The sequence below is a fragment of the Microcaecilia unicolor genome, chromosome 3 (genome assembly GCF_901765095.1).
Source record: "Microcaecilia unicolor chromosome 3, aMicUni1.1, whole genome shotgun sequence".
NCBI lineage: Eukaryota > Metazoa > Chordata > Amphibia > Gymnophiona > Siphonopidae > Microcaecilia > Microcaecilia unicolor.
The window spans coordinates 327,687,478-327,710,907 of record NC_044033.1 but is presented as its reverse complement, the minus strand read 5'-3'; the positions used below and the strand labels follow the sequence as shown (position 1 = coordinate 327,710,907).

The 23,430-nt window shown below is 42.9% G+C and overlaps 1 protein-coding gene across 1 annotated transcript in view; it reads left to right on the top strand.

Annotated features, from left to right (window-relative positions):
• SCAF8 (SR-related CTD associated factor 8) overlaps positions 1–23,430 on the top strand; it is a 1,046,706-nt gene that overhangs the window by 123,727 nt on the left and 899,549 nt on the right. The window contains 1 exon segment of the mRNA XM_030198392.1: positions 12,975–13,019. Within this exon segment, the coding sequence (XP_030054252.1) occupies positions 12,975–13,019 (45 nt within the window).

Sequence of the window (23,430 nt, the reverse complement as noted above, 5' to 3'; positions counted from 1 at the left end):
ACAAGGAGCTGCCTGTGCCTGAAGTGGGAATCAAACTCAGTTCCCCATGACCAAAGTCAACCACCCTAACCACTAGGCCAGTCCTCCACTGGGGGCTAGGGATACCCCACATGTGAGAACAAGCAGCCTGCTTGTCCTTGGAGAAAGCGAAGATACTTACCTGTAGCAGGTATACTCCAAAGTCAGCAGGCTGATTGTTCTCAGCAACCCACCCGCCTCCCCTTTGGAGTTGGTTTTATTCTTTGTTTGCTTTTGATATAACTGAGGCGGGAACGGACGCGCGCAGGCGGGAAGATGGCCACGCATGCGCAGTGCATCCGTCCCGTGCTTTGCTGGCTGTCGCAAAGCTTTTTTAGATTTTACTTGAAAATCTCCGTCGACGACCCACATGTGAGAACAATCAACCTGCTGTCCTCGGAGAATACCTGCTACAGGTAAGTATCTTCACTTTATTATTATGAAAGGAATGGAAAACAAAAATGAGGATGTTATAATGCCTTTGTCTCACTCTATGGTGCGACCGTACCTCAAATATTGTGTTCAATTTTGGTTGCCGCATCTCAAAAAAGTTATCTTGGAATTAGAAAAGGTGCAGAGAAGGGTGACAAAAATGATAAAAGGGATGGGACGACTTCCCTATGAGGAATGGCTCAAGCGGCTAGGGCTCTTCAGCTTGGAGAAAAGTTGGCTGAGGGGAGAGATGATAGAGTTCTGTAAAATAATGAGTGGAGTTGAATGGGTAGATATGAAACGTCTGTTTATGCTTTCCAAAAATACTAGGACTAGGGGGCATGCGATGAAGCTACAAAGTAGTAAATTTAAAACGAATCAGAAAAATGTTTTCTTCACTCAATGTGTAATTGTGGAAAATAGTGGAACAAGGATCTGAGATCGAACAGGTTTAAGAGTGAGACCACTCACTAATTTACCAATCTTATAGTCATTAACTTCTACAAATTCACTGTACATGCAACTAGAATCATTACCATCAAAAGTTTCTCTTATTTCAAAATGTAAAATATCCTTATCATACAACTTGTCATACGACCAATCCTCATAGACCTGAGATGTTAATATTCCTTTATTAACATTACTACTTTCACCATTCACCAAGAAATTCACTGTTTGAAATAATAACTCGATACCGTGGTTCAACGAAGAACTGAAAAAAATAAAAACACAACCCAGGAAACTCGAACGAGCTTGGAAAAAAATAAAAGACGAACACACACACAGGGCATGGAACAAATACAAAGAAAATACAAATACGCAGTAAGACAGACCAAAAGGTCATACTATAAAACTAAAATAGGGCCAGATTACAAAGACACGAAGAAATTATACCAACTCGTGAACAAACTACTTGACATTACCTTAGTCACCACAACCAATATAGACATCCCAGCTGCAGACAACCTTGCTAAATACTTAAATGAAAAAATTGCAAACCTACATAACACGTTACCTCAGGACAACACCGATATCGAAAATTTCATCACTGGCTTGGACCCAACCCCTGGTGATACCCAGTGGACCAAACCTGGTCAAACTTCGCTCTCCTCACCGCGGAAACAGTCATCCAGACGATTAATAGGTTCTCCAACTCTCACTGTAAATTGGATACCTGCCCCAGCTACCTAATAAAATCTGCCCCCCCCCCCCTCGCTTCATAGCAGACCTTACATCCCACTTAAACTACATGCTTCAACAAGGTCTCTTCCCTAAGGAAAATGGCAACATCCTACTCACCCCAATACCAAAAGATCCCAAGAAAAAATCAAAGTCACTAACTACCGCCCAATAGCATCAATCCCACTGATGGTCAAACTGATGGAAAGCATGGTAACCAAACAACTTACTGATTATATAAACAAATTCACAATATTACATGAATCACAATCAGGATTTCGCCTCCTCCATAGCACTGAAACAGTACTAGTTACCCTCCTAGCCAAATTCAAGCAGGAAATAGCAACAGACAAAAGCATACTTCTGCAATTCGACATGTCCAGTGCGTTCGACATGGTAAACCATAAAATACTGCTAAGACTCCTAGATTACTTCGGAATTGGCAGACACATACTTAGTTGGATCAAGGGTTTCCTAACTACTAGAACATATCAAGTGAAATGATATCACCACCGTGGAAAGCAGAATCGGAATACCTCAAGGATCACCACTATCACCGATCCTTTTCAACTAAAACTCAATAAAGAAAAAACACACTGTCTCATCTTCTCATCCCAATACAATACGAACAAACCCACAAACATAAACACCCCAGATTATACACTCCCTATCTCAGACAGCCTGAAAATTCTCAGTGTTACAATTGACCGTAACCTCACACTAGAGAACCAAGTGAAATCTATAACAAACATAGTAACATAGTAAGTGACGGCAGAAAAAGACCCGTATGGTCCATCCAGTCTGCACAACAAGATAAACTCATTTGTTCTACTTTATATGTATACCTGACCTTGATTTGTATCTGCCATTTTCAGGGCACAGACTGTAGAAGTCTGCCCAGCACTAGCCCCACCTCCCAACCACTAGCCCCGCCTCTTAACCACTGGTGCTGCCACCCAATCTGCTAAGCTTCTGAGGATCCGTTTCTTCTGACCAGGATTCCTTTGTTTATCCCACGCATGTTTGAATTCCGTTACCGTTTTCATCTCCACCACCTCCCTCGAGAGGGCATTCCAAGTATCTACCACTCTCTCCGTGAAAAAATACTTCCCGACATTTTTCTTGAGTCTGCCCACCTTCAACCTCATTTCATGCCCTCTAGTTCTACCGCCTTCCCATCTCCGGAAAAGGTTTGTTTGCGGATTAATACCTTTCAAATATTTGAACGTCTGTATCATATCACCCCTGTTTCTCCTGTCCTCCAGGGTATACATGTTCAGGTCCGCAAGTCTCTCCTCATACGTCTTGTAATGCAAATACCATACCATTTTTGTAGCTTTTCTTTGCACCGCTTCAATTCTTTTTACATCCTTAGCATCTCTGAGCTCCCTCAATATCCTGGGGTGGATCCCGTCAGGTCCCATGGCTTAGTCCACCTTTAGATTTGACTACTTATAGAAACCAGAAGAACAAAGGTTCCCGTCAGCGATTCCTGATGTGAGAAAAAGTCAAGCCAGATACCCGTGAGACCTTAATAAAGGAAGAGAGGCAGTGGTATGACTTCAGTATTGTGAGGCTGCTCTCTGTTTTAAGCTGCATTTTTTCTTACCCGATTTCCTCTGTTCTGCTGAGTGTTCGGCGATGCCACACGTGAAGAGGAAGGGATTGGTCCAGGTGATTCCCTCACAGTCTCAGACCTCATCACTGGTTCAACAAAGAATTCACTAGTACGTTGTCAGGAACTCCTTTTCAACGTCCAGAGTGGGCCCTGCTGCCACAGCCGATTGAGTTTCTTCCATCTTGGGGCTAGAGGTTTCATTATCTCCTCCGAACACCAGTGAATCTAAATTTTCAGAAAGTTTTTGACAAAGTTCCTCAAGAGAGGCGCCTGAGAAAATGAGTCATGGAGTAGGAGGCAATGTTCTGTTGTGGCTTAGGAATTGGTTATTGGTCAGAAAACAGAGGGTAGGGTTAAATGGTCACTGCTTTCAATGGAGGAGTGTGAATAGTAGAGGTCTGCACGGGAATGGGGTTTGAGGGGATCCCGCGGAATCCGTGTGAATTCCGCGTGTTCCCCCCCGGTCAGCGGGAGTGCCGCGGGGACGGAACAAAACATGCGGGATTCCCGCGGGGATTGAGGCCGGCCAAAAATTGCGGATGGCCAAAAAATCGAGGCCAGCCAAAAAAAAAAAAAAAAAGAGCGGGATTCCCGTGGGGAGGCATCGCACACATACCTTTCGCATCAATCACCAACAATCCCGCAGGTTTCCTTTTCCGATGCTCTTTAATCTCTAACCCGACAACAACTTTTCTTCCTTCTCTGCTGTGTCATGGCGAAGGAGGTTGGATCATCTGCCACACCAACCAATACTGTGCTTAGGGAGGCTTCCAAAAAAAGAGACTACTCGGAATTCTGGGATTTGTGGTTTCTGGGTCAGTGTACATTGTGCACAGTGCAAGGCAATGGACTGCAATCCCAGTGTCCTCCAAGAAGGGCTCGTTGTAACTCTTCCACTCATGCTCAGTAGGAGCATGTGAAAATAAAGAGCTCCTTCCTTGTTTCCTGTTAATGTGTTTGCGGAAATGGTAGATGCTATTAATATTACTGTTTGGAGATGTGGTTTTTTTTTTACAACTTGAGATTTATTTTGCGAGTATTAGTATTTTCACTTCCACCTTATTTCAAAGCATCTGCTTAGGAAATACAGTGCCTAGAAAAAAAAAAGTTATTTTTAGCAGTGGATGAACCCTGTAACTGTACTTAATCCTGACCTGCTTTTTTTTTTTTTTTTTTTTTTTAATAAAGATGTAACTTGATCTTTTATGCATTATTGGGGGTGATAGAGGGGATGAAGGTGGTTGTGTTCTTTGTCACAACAATTTTATGTTTATCAGCTTCTGCAAGTCATCACACAGACACTGTTCAGATTTTGTGACCTGAATAGGCAGCTTTGTTTTGGTTCCTTAGTTTACATGTCTTTGTGGAGTGGCACATATGTAAACTAGGTCGGGTGCCTAATGTGATTTTAATGTAGGTGTATAAAAGGGTAATGACTACATTTCACTTTTTTTGTTGTTATTAATAACCCCCCCACCCCATTTACAATGCAGCACTAGCTGGTGCTGTAATGCCAGCCCAGCCCATTTTGAATGGGCTGTCGGCATTGCCACACAGCTTTGTAAGCGGGGGGGGGGGGGGGGGGGGGGGGGGGGAATGCTGTCTGTGATTTTATGTGATGTTTTGCTGGATGGTCTCTCTAATACTGCCAGTTTTACTGTTTGCTTGCTGTGCTTCTCAAGTATAGTACGAATAATTATACCTTTGTGCTACCCTGATGTCCTATGTGTACTATGTTGTATATGATGAGAAACGTTGGGACTGTGATCAAGTTTAAGCAAAGAGGCAAGTTACATAGCAGTTATAAAACTTTGAGAAAGAAATAAAATTAAAAAAAAAATTAGTTTCTTAGCTAGTCATAATTCAGAATCTGCTGTACAGACTAATTAACATTCAGAAATACATACTTCCTTTTTTTATGGGGACAGGCGGGAATGGAGAAGAACACTCATGGGGACGGGCGGGGACGGAGGAGATTACTCACGGGGACGGGTGGGGATGGGTTAGATTCTGGCGGGGATGAGCGGGGTCGGGTTTGATTCCGGCGGGGACGGGCGGGGATGGGTTGCATTTCTGTCCCCGTGCAACTCTCTAGTGAATAGTGGAGTGCTGCAGGGATCTGTACTGGGACCTGTAATATTTAACATATTTATAAATGATCTGGAAATCGGAACAACAAGTGAGGTGACTAAATTTGTAGATGACACAAAACTATTCAAGGTTCTTAAACACATGAGGACTGTGACAAATTGCAGGAAGACCTTAGGAAATTGGAAGACTGGGTATCCAAATAGAAAATGACATTTAATATGGACAAATAAAAAGTGATGTACATTAGGAAGAGTAATCTAAATCGCTAGGGTCCATTTTAGGAGTCAGTAATCATGAACAAGATCTAGGTGTCATTGTAGACAATACGCCAAAATCTTCCGCCCAGTGTGTGGAAGCGGCCACCAAAAATGCTAACAGGAAGCTAGGAATTAGGATAGGAATGCAAAATAAAGAGCAAAAATATTATTATGCCTCTGTATCACTCCATGGTGCAACCTCACCTTGAGTATTGTGTTCAATTCTGGTCAACGAATCTCAAAAAAAAAAAAAAAAGATATAGCAGAATTAGAAAAGGTTAAAGAAGAGCGACCAAAAATTACAGAACTGCTCCCATATGAAGAAAGGCAAAAGAAACTTTAGGCTCTTCAGCTTGGAAAAGAGATGGCTGAGGGAGGGTATGATTGAGGTGCAGTTGGAGGTGAATTGATTTTTCACTCATTCAAAAAGTATAAATACCAGGGGACACAATGAAATTGCATGGAAACACTTTTAAAACAGATATAAGGAAATAAAGAATAGTTAAGAGCTGGAACTCGCTGCGAGAGGATGTGGTAATGGCGGTTAGCATATCTGGGTATAAAGAAAGGTTGGACAAGTTCCTTGAGGAAAAGTCCGTAGTCTGTTACTGAGATAGACATGGGAGAAGGAACTGCTTGCCCCAGGATTGGTAGCATGGAATAGTGCTACTAATTGGGGTTCTGCCAGGTACTCATGACCTGGACTGGCCATTTCCGGAAGCAGGATAACTAAGAAAATGTTCCATTCAGTGTGGAAACTCAAACGTGTGAAACCATTCTTCCCGAGGGAAACATTTCGCAGCTTCATACAATCAATGGTATTAAGCCATGTAGACTACTGCAAAGGAATTTATTTGGGATGCAAAGAATAAATTATAAAGAAACTTCAGACCGCTCAAAACATGGCAGCCTGGCTTATATTTGGAAAAACTGATTCGAAAGCGCCAAACCCCTCCGAGAAAAACTGCACTGGCTCCCAATCAAAGAACATATTGCTCTCAAAATCTGCACCCTGGTTCATAAAATTATCTACGGCAAAGCCCCAGGATACATGACAGACCTCATAGACCTACCAACCAGAAACACAACAGGATCAACTTGAACATACCTAAATCTCCACTACTCAAGCTGCAAAGTACTGAAATACAAATCAACCTATGCATCCAGCTTTCCCTAAATAAGCACACAACTATGAAACACATTACCAAAAGCCGTGAAAACAACTTAGGATCACCTAAACTTCCGGAAATCATTAAAAACTAACCTGTTCAAAAAGGCATACCCTACCAACCCAACTTAAATGCCTGTACCCTGCAACATAACGAAACCAAAGCTCGTAGTGGACATATAATAACTCTTCCTCTCTATGATTCCCTAATGTGTCTGAACACACGAACCTTATTCTACCACAGCATTACTGTATTTGTTCATACTGGAATTGGTGAACGCGTTTATGGTACTATGTAAGCCACATTGAGGTTGCAAATAGGTGGGAAAATGTGGGATACAAATGTAACAAATTAAATAAAAAATAATTAAACTCTGGAAATCATTGCCAGAGAATGTGGTAAAGGCGGTTAGCTTAGTAGATTTTAAAAAAGGTTTGGACAGCTTCCTAAAGGAAAAGTCTGTAGACCATTATTAAATTGGACTTGGGGGGAAATCCACTATTTCTGGGATAAGCAGTATAAAATGTTTAGTATTCATCCCAGTGTATTAATAGAACTGAAAAATGAACTTGTAGAGCTACTGTTAGTAATATGTAATCTATCTCTAAAATCGAGTGTGGTACCGGAAGACTGGAGGGTAGCCAATGTTACACCGATTTTTAAAAAAGGTTCCAGAGGAGATCCGGGAAATTATAGACCGGTGAGTCTGATGTCGGTACCGGGCAAAATGATAGAGGCTATTATCATGAATAAAATTACAGAGCACGTACAAAAACATGGGCTGATTTAGTGAAGGGAAGTCTTGCCTCACCAATCTACTGCATTTTTTTGAGGGGGTGAACAAACATGTGGACAATGGGGAGCAGGTGGATATTGTGTATCTGGATTTTCAAAAGGCGTTTGACAAAGTGCCTCATGAAATACTCCTGAGGAAACTGGAGAGTCATGGGATCGGAGGTAGGGTATTACTATGGATTAAGAGCTGGTTGAAAGATAGGAAGCAAAGAGTAGGGTTGAATGGTCAGTATTCTCAGTGGAGAAGGGTAGTTAGTGGGGTCCCACAGGGGTTATGGTGGGACAGCTGCTTTTTAACATATTTATAAATGACCTACAGATGGGAGTAACTAGTGAGGTCATTAAATTCGCAGATGACACAAAATTATTCAGGGTCGTCAAGTCGCAGGATTTTGAAAGATTACAGGAGGACCTCGCGAGATTGGGGGATTGGGCGTGCAAGTCAGTGTTGACAAGTGCAAAGTGATGCATGTGGGTAAGAGGAACCCGAATTACAGCTATGTCATGCAAGGTTCCGCGTTTGGAGTTACACACCTAGAAAGGGATCTGGGAGTAATCGTTGATAAGACGTTAAAAACATCTGCTCAGTGTGCTGCGGCGGCTAACACAGTGCACAGAATGTTGAGTATTATTAGGAAAGGGATGGAAAACAAACACGCGGTTGTTATAATCAGGGCTGTGGAGTTGGAGTCGGGGTCGGCAGCAATTTTGGGTACATTGAGTCGGAGTTGGAGTCGGCAAAAATGTTCCGACTCATACATTTGAATAAAGTACTTCTCTGCTGTGAATAAAGCTTAGTACCTAGTTGTTTCACTAGTGTGAAGTCCAGCTGAACTATTTTGCTGGAGAGCTTCCCTCTGCGCAGTCTCCCTTTGCATTTACTGACCTGCTGTAGTGCACCTCCTCTCTGACCCCACAGTGAACTTAAGCTCCAAGAGAAGATCATTCAGCACACACAGATAAGGCAGCAGAAAGACTCCACCCAACTTCCTCTCTCTCTGCAAGAAGAGCTTTATATTTTAGTGGAAGTGGCACACCATTCACAATGGCAAAAAGAATGTCAGGAAACATGACAAAGTCTGCTGTTTATGAACACTTTACAATATCAACAGATGGGAAACATTATGTATGTCAATGTATTATAGAAGATGATGATGGTGAAAAAGCATGTGATGCAAAAATTAGCAGTTTCAGTGGTTATGAAAAAAATGCACCTACAAGAGCATCAAATTTAAAAAGACACTTGCAGCGTTTCCATCCTAAAGTGTTAGAAGCTGTGAATGAGAAAGATAGCAATGAAAACATTCCATCTACTTCAGGGTCAATAAAAGATCAGAAATCTACTGGAGGCCAGACACAACTATCAAGATTTTTTACAGCTGACAAAGTTACTATAACAATGACACCAGAAAAATTCAAAAACCACATCATTGAAATGGCAGTAAAGAATAGTATACCACTATCTTTTTTTTCACAACCATCCTTTTTAGGCTTAAATGGAGAAATGGCTAAAAAGCTTGGAGTTTCTCTGGAACGAGAAAGTATAAGGAAACTTATACTTGAAGAGGCGAAATGTAAGAAGGAAGAACTAAGAAAAAGTCTGAAGGGACGTTTTGTCTTTATTAAAATGGATGCATGCACACGTCACAGAGTCAATTATTTTGCAATTGATGTTAGATTTGCTGATGAAAACAAAAAAACAATAACCCGGACATTAGGAGTAAAGGAAACTCAGGCACATCATACCAGTGAGTATCTGCAGAAGTTAGTGGAAGGTGTTTTAGAAGATTTTGAAATTAAAAAGGAACACATTCTATGTATTATAACTGATAATGCTTCAAATATGTTAAGCACAATTGAAAAAATGAAGGAAGTTGATGAAGAAAGCAGCATTCAAATATCAGAAGATGACAGTTCTGCAATTCAAGAAAGCTGTGAAAGTTTGAATGATATTGCTGAAAAGGCATCTAAGCTTATTACCATTCAACATATGCGTTGTGCTGTTCATACTCTGCAACTAGCAATAAGAGATGGATTGAAGGATCGTCATGCGGCTACACTAATTAGCAAGTTGAGGCAAGTAGCTGTTGCAGCCAGGATCCCTAAAACAGATGCTATTCTGAAGAGACGTGCTGGAAAAGGAGCCATTTTGGATCAAGCAACGCGATGGGGAAGCACTTACTTGATGATAAAGCGTTTGCTTGAACTAAAAGACTTTCTTGAAGAACTGGACAATGTAAATGTTTCATTAAAAGAAAACCAGTGGGCTCAAGTTACAGAATTAGAAAGGCTACTTTCTTACCCTTTTGCTGTTACCAAGAAGCTGCAATATGAAGATTTAACACCAGGTAAATTCTTCTTGGAATGGAAGGGCTTGATATATAACCTTAACAAAAGTGGGGGGTTAATTGCTGGTGGCATTGTATCGTCAATGAGGAAAAGAGAGGAGCTCTTGCTGGATAATCAAATTCTCTTAGCTGCTATTTATGTTCATCCAATGAGCCGAATTTTGTTGAGCAGTGACCAAATTGCAACAGGAAAACAGGCACTCTATGACATAGCAGTTCGCATGAAAGGGTTGCTACCTGAAACTCAAACCACTGGATGAAGCTAAAGCTATAAATACTGGTGGTAATGGTAACTCAGGTTCATCCTCTTCAAATGAAGAAGAGAATTTTCAAGCCTATTTGGACAAAATGGAAGCTTCAAAATCAAAGCGATGTCGGTTAAGCATGGAAAAGCAACCTGTAAATGTCCATATAAAGAAATTCATGAAGAGTTTTTTAAAGGATTAAAAGAAGTGGAAAAGTTTGACCGCTCATCAAAACTGACTATAGTAGAAGCCATCATTGTTTATCCAGAGATTGTCAGTGATGCAGCTAGAACCGTAACAGCAATGCCACCCACCCAAGTCAGTGTTGAAAGACTGTTTTCAGCACTGAAAATAATCAAATCAGATTTAAGGGCTTCTATGAAGGAGGATCTGGCAGAAGCAATTCTGTTTCTAAGAACAATATATTAGTTAATTGTGGATTATGTTTAACAGCTATTCTACAGCTATTTATGCCAAGTTTAAATAATATATAAGTTGTTTTAGGTTTTCCAAATGTTTTTGGTTTATGTAGGTTAACTTTGATTTTGTTCTAATTTCCAAAGGATGTTGTTCTAGAATTTCCAAAGGATGTGGTTGTTCCAGATTTTTATACTTGCTAATGCTATGATGACTTTATACTTGATAAAAAAACAATAAACATAGCCTTGTTTTTTTATGTGTGTTTTTTTGTTTAAACTTTAGGATTAATGAATATTTATAGTTTCTTTAATAAATAAAATAAAAAGTCACAATGACATAGATTTTAAACCCAAACATTAACATGCAGCCTTGCATGCTGCACTCTTTCAGTCAACATGCAAAAAAAATACATATTAAAAACTGAGGAGTTGGAGTCAGAGTCGGAGGTACCATAAACTGAGGAGTCAGAGTCGAAGGATTTTTATACCGACTCCACAGCCCTGGTTATAATGCCGTTGTATCGCTCCATAGTTCAACCGCACCTCGAATATTGTGTCCAATTCTGGTCGCCGCATCTCAAAAAAGATATGAAGGAATTAGAAAAGGTGCAGAGAAGGGCGACGAAAATGATAAAGGGAATGGAATGACTTCCCTATGAGGAAAGGCTGAGAAGGTTAGGGCTCTTCAGCTTGGAGAAAAGGCGGCTCAGGGGTGATATTATAGAAGTCTTCAAGATAATGAGCGGAGTAGAGCTGGCAGATGTGAAGCGATTGTTTACACTTTCAAACAACAACAAAACCAGGGGACACAAGATGAAGCTAGAATATGGTAGATTTAAAACAAATAGGAGAAAGTTTTTCTTTACTCAGCGTGTAAAGACTTTTGAACTCGTTGCCGGAGAATGTAGTGACAGCAGCTGGCCTTACGAAATTTAAAGGGGATTTGGACAGATTCCGGAGGGAAAAGTCCATTGAACATAATTAAAATTTTTTTTTTTTTTTTTTTGGGGGGGGGGGGGGGGGGCGGTTTGCCAGGTTTTTGAAGCCTGGATTGGCCGCTGTCGGAGACAGGATGTTGAGCTTGATGGGACCCTTGGTCTTTCCCAGTATGGGGGTGCTCATGTACTTATGTACTTTTTTGGGATCTTTCCAGGTATTTATGACTTGGATTGACCACTGTTGGAAACAGGATGCTGGGCTTGATGGACCTTTGGTCTGTCCCAGTATCGCAATACTTATGTACTTGTGTACTTAGTATTGTCTTACCCTCCCTTGGCATTTTTTATATCTGCTGTGCTGATGATTTCTAAGTGACAGAAGTGTACATATTTGATTCCACCTAAATAGCTTCCCAGCAATAGTATCTGGGGGTGAAAATGCTGCCATATTAGCTAGGAATAGAAGTTCTAATTATATTTAAGGAGTTGAAAAAATGTCTGCCTGGGAACAAATTTACTCTCCAAATGTTAATAACCAGATTTGGCATAAGGGGAATACAGTTGTAAAGACTCATTAGGTTTGAAACTGGGCCACATTGAACTAGGGATTCAAGAGAAATAAAGACCCCTGAAGATGACTTGAACGCATTTTGATGGGAAAGGAAGTTCAGCAGCTTTTTACATAAAATTTGTGTGACGGTGGTTTCAGAATTTCTCTTTTCAAATTGTAGTTATAAGTATAGACAGAGCCAACATAGATCCACACATCTCCACCCAACCACTTAACACATGAGTGAATGCGCCCACACACAGGGGTTGGAAATTATTCCATTAGACATTCTGCTTGCGTTTTCTCACCTGAAATCTTCTTTTCTGTTGCTGCTATATCTTGTAAATTGTATTGTGAAACACAGTGAATGAGGCAACTCATATGTGTGCACATGTCATGTGCACCACACATTCACAAGTGACACACAAACCCACGTACAAAGGTGTTGGAAATTATTCTATGACACATGCTCTGCATGCTTTCCCCCTCTATCTGGTGGGCTGGTTTCTATTGATTCAAATGTGTGTCTCATTTTCTTAGTTGTAAATTCTCCTGTGAAACCTTGTGAGTGAACTGTGGAGCTTTAATTGCTTTATTCGATGATACCTACTGAGTGAACCATGTAGTTTGCTACTGGTTGTTGTGTACATTCTTTTAGTGGTGGTGATGTATGGTGATATTTTTGTTCGCTACAGTGGTAACCTGCGTTTGTAATCTAAAGTTTAAAATCTTGCAAATTGATTGTGGCATTTAATGTTTACAAATATTTTAACTCTTGATTTAATTTTATTATGCTTTCAAAACCAACAGTGTTTGAGAGACACATTCAAACTACCCCATACCTCCATATTCTTTATAGTCATATAGTCCATATTCTTTTATAGTCATTTTCATTTTTTTTCTTTATCTTTATAGTTCTATAAACATGTGGTGCAGAGTGTTGAAAAATTCATTCAAAAAGTAAGTATACATTTATTACTTTTACATACTGCATCATTTATTAAGATTTATTTACTGCCGTTTTGAAGAAATTCACCCAAGGCAGTGTACAGCAAGAATCAGTCAAGCATATGCAATGGACAATTACAGCATAAAAAATATTCAAATAACAATACAAGATATGGCATAGTATGCTACATTACCAATGTCAACACAATATGCAATGAAACATTTTTGAAGTAATTTTTTATTTAATTTTATATGCAGACATGACAGAAAAGTTATTAATAATCAAACAAGCAACACTAGCTATAGCAAGTGAAGAACATATAGACTGCTGCAAATTCTGATTAAAAGAAAGAACAATTATTGCTGGAATGATATATATATATGTATGTATAATGTATTAAAAGTAGCACTGACTAGATAATAGAAGTAAAGTTGGTTAGTTATTTCTAACTTTAAAAAGATTTGGACACCTTGTGCAATAAAACATTTTAATAGACAGGATAGGGTGTAAGCAAGGATAGATAAGAGGAATTAGAAGATAAGAGGACTAATTTATTATTAAACGCTATGTTTATTGAAACTTTTAAACAAAACATTAAAAACTAGCAATGCATTAATGAAGATTCAACCATCACAATGACATTGACAAGAGAAGATCTTTGTGTAGAATATCCCCATTCCCCCCCAAATAAACCCTCCCGATATCCCCTATTCAATGAATTTTTTATCTAAAGATCTAAGTCCTTTACCAGATCTAAGCTACTAACCCCTCCTCCCTTACAGTACGTATCCTAATACCTCCCCCCCTCCGTATTTAGGAGTTATATAGGTATCTAAGTTCTGTGAAATCGGTTAAGCACTTGACTACGAGCTGTAGCGGAGATGGAAGCTAAATATGGTCTCCAAATGGTAAGAAATGTTTCCTGTCTTTTATTGTATGGTGGAGGATTCCCAAATCATTAAAGCATGCAGTCTACTCCTCCATATCCAAAAGGTCTGGGAGGTATCCTAATAGCTGAAAATACATTTCTGTCCTACAATAAAAGCCTTCCCCAAAAATAAACTTTCCCCGTCTTTGGGAACCCTGAAGGGAGGCCCTATGAAATAAGACACCTTCAAATGACAATGATAAGTCATGGCCCAGGATTTGTTGAAGGTAAGCTATAATTGTTCTCCAAAAGGCTTTTATCTTTGAGCATGTCCAAAGACCATGCAAAAGTTGATTTTCTGGTGCCCCACACTTTAAAAACACGGGTGATTCTACACTACCGGCACGGAAGGCCCTCCACTGTGAAAAGTATGCTCAATGTACTACCTGGTATTGGCATTCTTGTAAGTCTGCTTGATGTACCAGCTTTGGTATCCCAGTGAACAATGATACCTGTATTTCTAGCCGTAGTGGTCTGCCCAGTTCTCTAGCCCAGGAGTCTTGAATGAATCTAAAGTTCAAACTTGGCAAATGTTGCCAAAGTGGTTCATAGTACCAGGAGACCTACACTTGGCCCAGTACATCCCTTTGTAAATATTCTCAAATTTGTGAGCAAAAAATGTGTTTTTAAACTGTCCACCGGTAGACTATGAATATAGCTAATCATTTGCATATATGCAAAGTGGTTTCTTATTGAAAAAGAAAACAGTTGTCTCAATTTCTCGAAAACAAGTAGAGATCATCTTTTCTAATGAAATGTTCCAAATTTTCTAAACCTAGATCTTTCCAATGTCTGAATATTAAATTGTCAAGACCAGGTAAGAATTGTACATCCTCCAAGGAAAAGCAGGCTAATATTCTCACAAGTGGGTAGACACCATCCCGGGTCGCCCAGTTTGGCAATATGCTAAAGAAAAAAACGAGAGCTTTCCGGAGCACAAGTAGTGCTCCAATGCGCTTATGCCAGTGCCTTCCCGCAAGCAGCATGACCTCACTGGCTCCGTTTAGTTTTCTCCACGTGAGAAGTAGCGGCTGGTTTCACTTGCTCCTCACATATCCGGGAGTGAGCTCTTTTCAGTGCCTTTTTGGCGGTGTTTTTGCATACCGCTCTTTTTATCTTTTGTCCTGTTTAAAAAAAAAACAACCCTTAGTGTCTTTAGTTTTTTTTTTGCCCATGACTACGTTTCTTTTCCTTTTCTGCGTGGTCTGTTCTTAGGTCTGCTTGTTTGGGTCTCTTTTTTTGTGCCTTATTCCCCCTTTTTTAGACAACATCACGACTTTTAATTTAGCTAAAGCCACATTTTCTTCCATGTCCACGAAGACTTCCAGTAGCTTCAAGCGTTGTACCCGGTGCAACCGGACCATCTCGGGAAAAGACACCCATTCTTGGTGTCTCCAGTGCCTCGGGCCTGCCAACTGTGTCCTTTGTATGAAGAAAAAGGACCCAGGTTTCCTAAGAGTTTCAACGTGAGAAGATTTTTGGAGCCAGGTTGGGTTCTTCGATGGCATTGGCGTCGACGTCGAGTGCCTCACTGACATCGGGAGTATGGGTTGGCTATTTCAAGACACTGGGACAGCGAGGCGGCAAGTGGGTCTCCACCTGTCTAGAGCTCTCCTCCTTCCTCTCCCCCCTCCCCCCCGGGACTGTCCATCATCGGACCTGACCCCGAGGTGTCTGTCACGGTTGTTCCCAGGTTCCTTGCTTACAGACACCTCGGTCCCCGGTGGTTAAACCTGGCAGGTGCTGGGAAATGATGGCTTACCGTTTCCCATGTTCCAGAAGATATGCTGGTCCGGTCCGGATCTTCCAGCCTTCCAGAGTGTTTTGGGAGTTTTTTGGAACCAAGCAGTACCCATACTTAGTGAACTCCCTTGTAGGTTGCCTTTATTAACCACCTGGGTAGGTCTCTAGTTTGCCTTGCAACAGAGGTCCTCAGAGGTGTTTCCTTTGGTGAGAGTTGTTGCAGTGCGTCAGTGCTGTTTTTCCCTTTTGTGCTTTTGACCCTGCTTGTCTCCTGGATTATTCTCCTGCCTGCTGCCTGCCCACACCTGGCTTGTTTCTGAACTGTTCTTCTGCCTGCTGCCTGCCCAGACCCGGCTTGTTGTTGGATTACTCTCCTGCCTGCCCTGACCCGGCTTGTTTCTGGACTATTCGTCTGCCTGCTGTCTACTTGGGACCCCAGCGTGTTTCTCGTGTGACCTACTGTTTGTCAGCTGGCTGCTGTGTCCTGCAGTTCCTCCTTCTTGTCCTGTCCGTTAAGTCCTGCTGGCCGCTTGCAGCCTGGAGCTCAACTCTAGCTGAAGGGCGGCTAAGTGTAGGTGAAGCCTTGCTCCAGTCCACTGTGTTCCAGTTCCATTTGCCTTGCTTGTGTTTGGGTGCTTCCTCCTGCCGCTGCTGCTCTCGGCAGTGGCCCAAGGGCTCACTTACCTAGAAGTCCGATAGAAGCTTGACAGTGACATAAGGATTTCACGTTGTCCTTGGCACCGAGGAGCTTGGGTGATGTGCATCGGGCTTCAACCTTTTCTCATAGTGAAGTTGTCCCATCCCCTTTATTATTTTTGTCACCCTTCTTTGCACTTTTTCTAATTCCACTATATCTTTTTTGAAATGCGGTGACCAGAATTGCACACAGTATTCAAGGTGTGGTCACACCATGGAGTGATACAAATGCATTACAACATCCTCATTTTTGTTTTCTGTTCCTTTCCTAATAATACCTAACATTCTATTTGCTTTCTTTACTGCTACCGCACACTGAACTGAGGGTTCCAACGTATCGTCAACGGTGATACCTAGATCCCTTTCCTGGTTGGTGACTCCTAATGTGGAACCTTGCATCACCTAGCTATAGTTCGTATTCCCCTTTCCCACATGCATCAGTTTGCAGTTGCTCACAATAAACATCTGCCATTTGGATGCCCAGTCTCATAAGGCTCTCCTGCAATTTTTCCAGAATTCTCTTGAGCTTTAACAACTTTGAATAAATTTGTGTCTGCAAATTTAATTACATCACTAGTTACACCCATCTCTAGATCATGTATAAATACATAAAAAAAGCAGCGGTCCCAGCACAGACTCCTGAGGAACCCAACTATCAACCCTTCTCCATTAAGAATACTGACCATTTAACCCTACTCTGTTTTCTATCTTTTAACCAGTTATTAATCCACAATAGGATACTACCTTCTATCCCATGACTTTCCAATTTCCTCTGGAGTCTTTCATGAGGTACTTTGTCAAAATCCTTTTGAAAGTCCAGATACACAATATCGACCAACTCACCTTTAGCCACATATTTGTTCACCCCTTCAAAGAAATGTAATAGGTTGGTGAGGCAAGATTTCCATATTGGTAGAGGCTGTGTCGGATGTTCTTCTGTTAGCTAATTTCTTTCCTTATGGTACTTCCTACATTGAAAGTCGATAATCTCTTTGTTTGCTGCTCCCGCTGCTGCAGCACTGGTAGTCACTCTCTCTGTACATCGTTTGTTCTTATATTATTCCAAAGTGTTTGTGGTCTCCATCTCACTGTTTCCTGGTGCTATTGTTCTTTATATTTGTTTCATTTTACAAGTTACCAGGACTTCCTTTTGGCTCTGGCCATCTGAGTTTGGAGCTCCTGAATTTTCTCTGCAGAAGTTATTGCCATCAAAATTTCAGATTTCCAGAGTCCATGACTTACTGGCATATCATGTTAATCTAAACCTTATGGACTCTCTTTATTTATTCTTTTTCTGCATCTCCTACGTCTGTGGTTCTTTTCATGCCCTCACTTTCCTTGTATACATTTTGTTTTCATAACTTTGTATGGTGTTTGCCTCAGTTATCGTGGGCACCTTTCTTTTCCAAGGTGATGTCGTCAGCACCTCTAGGGGATCTTTAGAGGATACCTTTCTGTGGTTTGTTTCCCGTCACGGACCCATTCTCACATTATGCATTTCAATCCTCTTGTAGCTTCACTTGGGCCTTGCATGCTGTCAGTGAGGTTCTGCACGAAAGAAATCGGACCTACATATCTTTGCAAATATTCTGCTTCCACCCTAATGGGGATGGTGCTTTGTTACATCCTATTCATTCTGGAGTGGTCTGGTATGGACAAAAAGAAAGGAGCAGGACACTCATGGAGGACAAGGCCATAGTGAAGAGACTGATTGAATTCTTTTCTTTGGTCTTTATGGAAGAAGATGTAAGAGATTTACGTGTATCAGAAATTGTTTTGGTGGTGATGAAGAGGAACTGAAAGAAATCTCAGTGAATCTGGAAGACGTACTGAGCCAAACTGACAAAGAGTAGTAAATCACTTGAACCGGATGACATGCATACAAGGGTACTGAAAGAACTTGAACATGAAATTGCTGATCTGCTGTTAGTAATCTGTCATTCAAATTGTCCATAGGACCTGAAGATTGTAGGGTGGCTAATGTAACGATGATTTTTTTAAAAGGGTTCCAGGGGTGATCAGGAAATTACAGACCAGTAAATCTTGCATCATTGCTGGGCAAAATAGTGGAAACTATTGTATAGAATAAAATTATGGAACACATAAAAATGGTTTAATGGGACAGTGTCAGCATGGATTCAGCCAAGTGGAGTCTTGCATTACTACTTTGCTTCATTTCTTTGAAGGCATGAATAAATGTATTGATGAAAGTGATCTGGTTTTTCAGAAAACTTTTGTCAAAGTTCCTCATGAGAGACTCCTGAGAAAATTAGAGAGTCATTGGATAGGTGGCAATGTTCTATTGTGGATTAGAAGTTGGTACTTGGACAGAAAACAGAGAGTAGGATTAAATGATTATTTCTCTCAACGGAACAGGGTAAATTGTCATAGGGATCTGTTTTGGGATCGGTACTATTTAACATTTATAAATGATCTGGAAATTGAAACGACAAATGAGGTGATGAAATTTGTAGATGATACAAAACTATTCAAGGTTATTTTAACACTTGTAGACTGAAAAATTACAGGAAGACCTTAGGAAATTGAAAAATTGAGCATCCAAATGGCAGATGAAATTTAACATAGATAAATGCAAAGTGATGCACATTGGGAAGACCAATCCAATGATAGTTAACTGATTCTAGGGCCCACATTGGGGGTCAGCACCCAAGTTAAAGATCTAGGTGTCATAGACAATGCCCTGAAATCTTCTGCCTTGTGTGCTGCGGAGGCAAAAAAAAAAAAAAAGCAAACAGGCATTGTTAGGAAAGGGATGGTAAATAAGATCACGAATACTATAGTGCCTCTATTGCTCTATGGTGTGATGTAATCTTGATTTGTGCATTCAGTTCTTGTTGTCGTATCTCAAAGATGTAGCCAAATTAAAATAGGTTCAAAAAGTGACCAGAAGGGGATGGAACTCCCCTCATATGAGAGAGTCTAAAGAGGTAAGGGTTCTTCAGGTTGGAAAAGAGACGGCTGAGGGGAGAATATGATTGCGTTCTTCAAAATCCTGAGTGGTTTAGAACGAGTACAAGTAAATCGATTTTTACTCTCAAAAAGTACAAAGACTAGGGAATACTCAATGAAGTTACGCTGGAATACTTTAAAAACAAATAGGAGGAAATGTTTTTCCACTTAATAGTTAAGCTCTGGAACTCGTTGCAGGAGGCTATAGTAACAGTGGTTAGCATATCTGTGTTTAAGAAACGCTTGGACAAGTTCTTGAAGGAAATGTCTATAGTCTATTGAGACAGATATGTGGAAGCCACGGCTTGCTCTGGGATTGGTAGCTTGTAATGTTGCTACTGTTTGGGTTTCTGCCAGGTACTTGTGACCTGGATTGGCCACTGTTGGAAAAAGGATACTGATCTAGTTGGACCATTGGTCTTATCCAGTGTGGCTATTCTTATGATCTGATATCTTACCTGGTAATTTTCTTTCATTTAGTTGTACAAAAAAAAAAGAAAAACCCAGTCCTCCCATAAAATGATATAAACAAACAAAAATACCTATATACAAATTGTTTATATATACATTCTATTATGGTTTTTACATTCTATTTTTGTCCTATGATTTATGTTCCTATAACAACCCTTGATGAAGTCAATTTCTTGCTGAAACACTGCAATGTTGGGTTTTATCCATCTCAAAGTATCTTCTGTATACAGCACTCAGATTGGATATTGTTTCTAGAAGATGATTGTTGTTAATAAATTGAGCCATTTTTCAACATCCTGACTCGTGGGTTCTTTTCATTTAGCCCTAGCAGACCAGTCCATAAGCCCTCCCTGTCAGTTTTTTGTTTATATGCTCTTTTTATTCACATATTTCTCCGAGGACAAGCAGGCTGCTTGTTCTCACTGATGGGTGACGTCCACGGCAGCCCCTCCAATCGGAAACTTCACTAGCAAAGGCCTTTGCTAGTCCTCGCGCGCCCATGCGCACCGCGCATGCGCGGCCGTCTTCCCGCCCGAACTGGCTCGTGTTCGTCAGTCTTCTTTTGTCCGCGCTCGGTACGGTCGTGTTTGCGCCGTTCGCGCCCCTTAAGTTGACCTCGTGCGTCTTTTTGACTTCGCTTCTAAAAAAAAAAAAAAAAAAAAAAAAGGGATTTCGGAGAAGGGCCTTTCGGTCTTTTTCCCCTTCCCGTATTTCCAGTTTTTGCCCCGTTAAGTTTTCTTTCGTTTTCGGGGTAGGCCCTTTTGAGGCCTCGGGTCGAGTTTTTTCTCCCCCTCTTTTTGGTGCCTTACCGCAATTACGAGTTTTGATTTCGCCGGCGTGATTTTTCCGCCCATGTCATCGAAGTCTCCCAGCGGCTTCAAGAAGTGCACCCAGTGCGCCCGGGTACTCTCGCTCACTGACAGGCACGCGTCGTGTCTTCAGTGTCTGGGGGCTGGGCACCGCCCGCAGGCCTGTAGTCTTTGCGCCCTTTTACAGAAAAGGACTCAGGTAGCGAGATTGGCCCAGTGGAACGTTTTGTTCTCGGGCTCTTCGTCAGCATCGGCACCGGGAGTATCGAGTGTGTCGACGTCGACAGCGTCAAGACCTCCGTCCTCGGCCGTGACTGCATCGAGGCATCGACCCTCTGCATCGGGGCCGAGACATCGGAAGGCTGCGTCGGTGGTACCGGGACCTCCACTTCTGCTGATGTCGTCGGACGGTGGTGCTTCGACTGGAGTGCAGGTGAGGGCTGTCCATTCCCCTGCTGGTGGCGGTGAGCCTTCGGGTGGGTCTCCCCCTACCCTGAGGGCTCCTGTGGTACAGCCCCCCCGAGACAGACCTTCTTCGGCCTCGGCCCCGAGGAAGCGACGGCTGGATTCTACGTCCTCCTCGTCGGTACCGGGAAGCTCCGGTGACATGCTTCGTTTGAAAAAGTCAAAGAAGCATCGACACCGGTCTCCTTCCCGTATCGGTAACGAGAGCTCTGGGTCGCCGAGGGAGTCGGCACCCAGTAGGCATCGGCACCGAGAGGACCGCTCACCCTCTGTTCAGGAGGTGTCGATGCGCTCCACTTTGGACAGCCCGGAACAGCCTCCACGCCCGGAACAGACTCTGACATTGACACCTGCATCGGCTTCCATGTCTTTCTCCACAGCCGCTCTGCACGAGAGTCTCCGGGCTGTTCTCCCAGAGATCCTGAGAGAGCTGTTGCGCCCTTCCCCTCCGGTACCGGGGGTGCTTGCGCCACCGGTACCGTCGAGTGAGGCGCCGGCTGGCCCCTTGCCCGGGGTGAGGTCTCCGACATCGGTGCCGCTTGCGGTACCAACTGCGGTCGCCTCCCAGGAAGGCTCCCCGACGACGTCGGCGGAGGGAGCTTCGCCAGCGCGGGCGAGGGAGTCTACCTCTCGACGCCCACACCATGGCCCTGGTTCCACGGAGTCGAGCCGGGCACGGCTTCAGACACAGGTCCGTGAACTTGTGTCTGATACCGATGGTGAGGCCTCGTGGGAGGAGGAGGAGGACATCAGATATTTCTCTGACGAGGAGTCTGATGGCCTTCCTTCGGATCCCACTCCCTCCCCTGAAAGGCAGCTTTCTCCTCCCGAGAGTCTGTCTTTCGCGGCCTTTGTCCGGGAGATGTCTACGGCCATCCCCTTCCCGGTGGTTGTGGAGGACGAGCCCAGGGCTGAAATGTTTGAGCTCCTGGACTATCCTTCTCCACCTAAGGAAGCGTCCACAGTACCCATGCATCATGTCCTAAAAAAGACATTGCTGGCGAACTGGACCAAGCCATTAAGTAATCCCCACATTCCCAAGAAGATCGAGTCCCAGTACCGGATCCATGGGGACCCAGAGCTGATGCGCACTCAGTTGCCTCACGACTCTGGAGTTGTGGATTTGGCCCTAAAGAAGGCTAAGAGTTCTAGGGAGCATGCTTCGGCGCCCCCGGGCAAGGACTCTAGAACCTTAGACTCCTTTGGGAGGAAGGCCTACCATTCTTCTATGCTCGTGGCCAAAATCCAGTCTTACCAGCTCTACACGAGCATACACATGCGGAACAATGTGCGGCAGTTGGCGGGCTTGGTGGACAAGCTCCCCCCTGAGCAAGCCAAGCCATTTCAGGAGGTGGTCAGGCAGCTGAAGGCGTGCAGAAAATTCCTGGCCAGAGGGGTGTATGACACCTTTGATGTTGCGTCCAGGGCCGCTGCTCAAGGTGTGGTGATGCGCATACTGTCATGGCTGCGTGCCTCCGACCTGGAGAATAGGATCCAGCAGCGGATTGCGGACTCGCCTTGCCGTGCGGATAATATTTTTGGAGAGAAAGTCGAACAGGTGGTAGAGCAGCTCCACCAGCGGGATACCGCTTTCGACAAGTTCTCCCGCCGGCAGCCTTCAGCTTCTACCTCTACAGGTAGACGATTTTTTGGGGGAAGGAAGACTGTTCCCTACTCTTCTGGTAAGCGTAGGTACAATCCTCCTTCTCGACAGCCTGCGGCCCAGGCTAAGCCCCAGCGCGCTCGCTCTCGTCAGCAGCGTGCGCCTCAGCAAGGCCCCTCGGCTCCCCAGCAAAAGAAAGGGACGAGCTTTTGACTGGCTCCAGCAGAGCATAGCCGACATCCAAGTGTCGGTGCCGGGCGACCTGCCGGTCGGAGGGAGGTTGAAAGTTTTTCACCAAAGGTGGCCTCTCATAACCTCCGATCAGTGGGTTCTCCAAATAGTCCGGCAAGGATACACCCTCAATTTGGCCTCAAAACCTCCAAATTGTCCACCGGGAGCTCAGTCTTACAGCTTCCAACACAAGCAGGTACTTGCAGAGGAACTCTCCGCCCTTTTCAGCGCCAATGCGGTTGAGCCCGTGCCATCCGAGCAGGAAGGGCTGGGATTCTATTCCAGGTACTTCCTTGTGGAAAAGAAAACAGGGGAGATGCGTCCCATCCTAGACCTAAGGGCCCTGAACAAATATCTGGTCAAAGAAAAGTTCAGAATGCTTTCCCTGGGCACCCTTCTCCCCATGATTCAGAAAAACGATTGGCTATGCTCTCTGGACTTGAAGGACGCCTACACACACATCCCGATACTGCCAGCTCACAGACAGTATCTGCGATTTCAGCTGG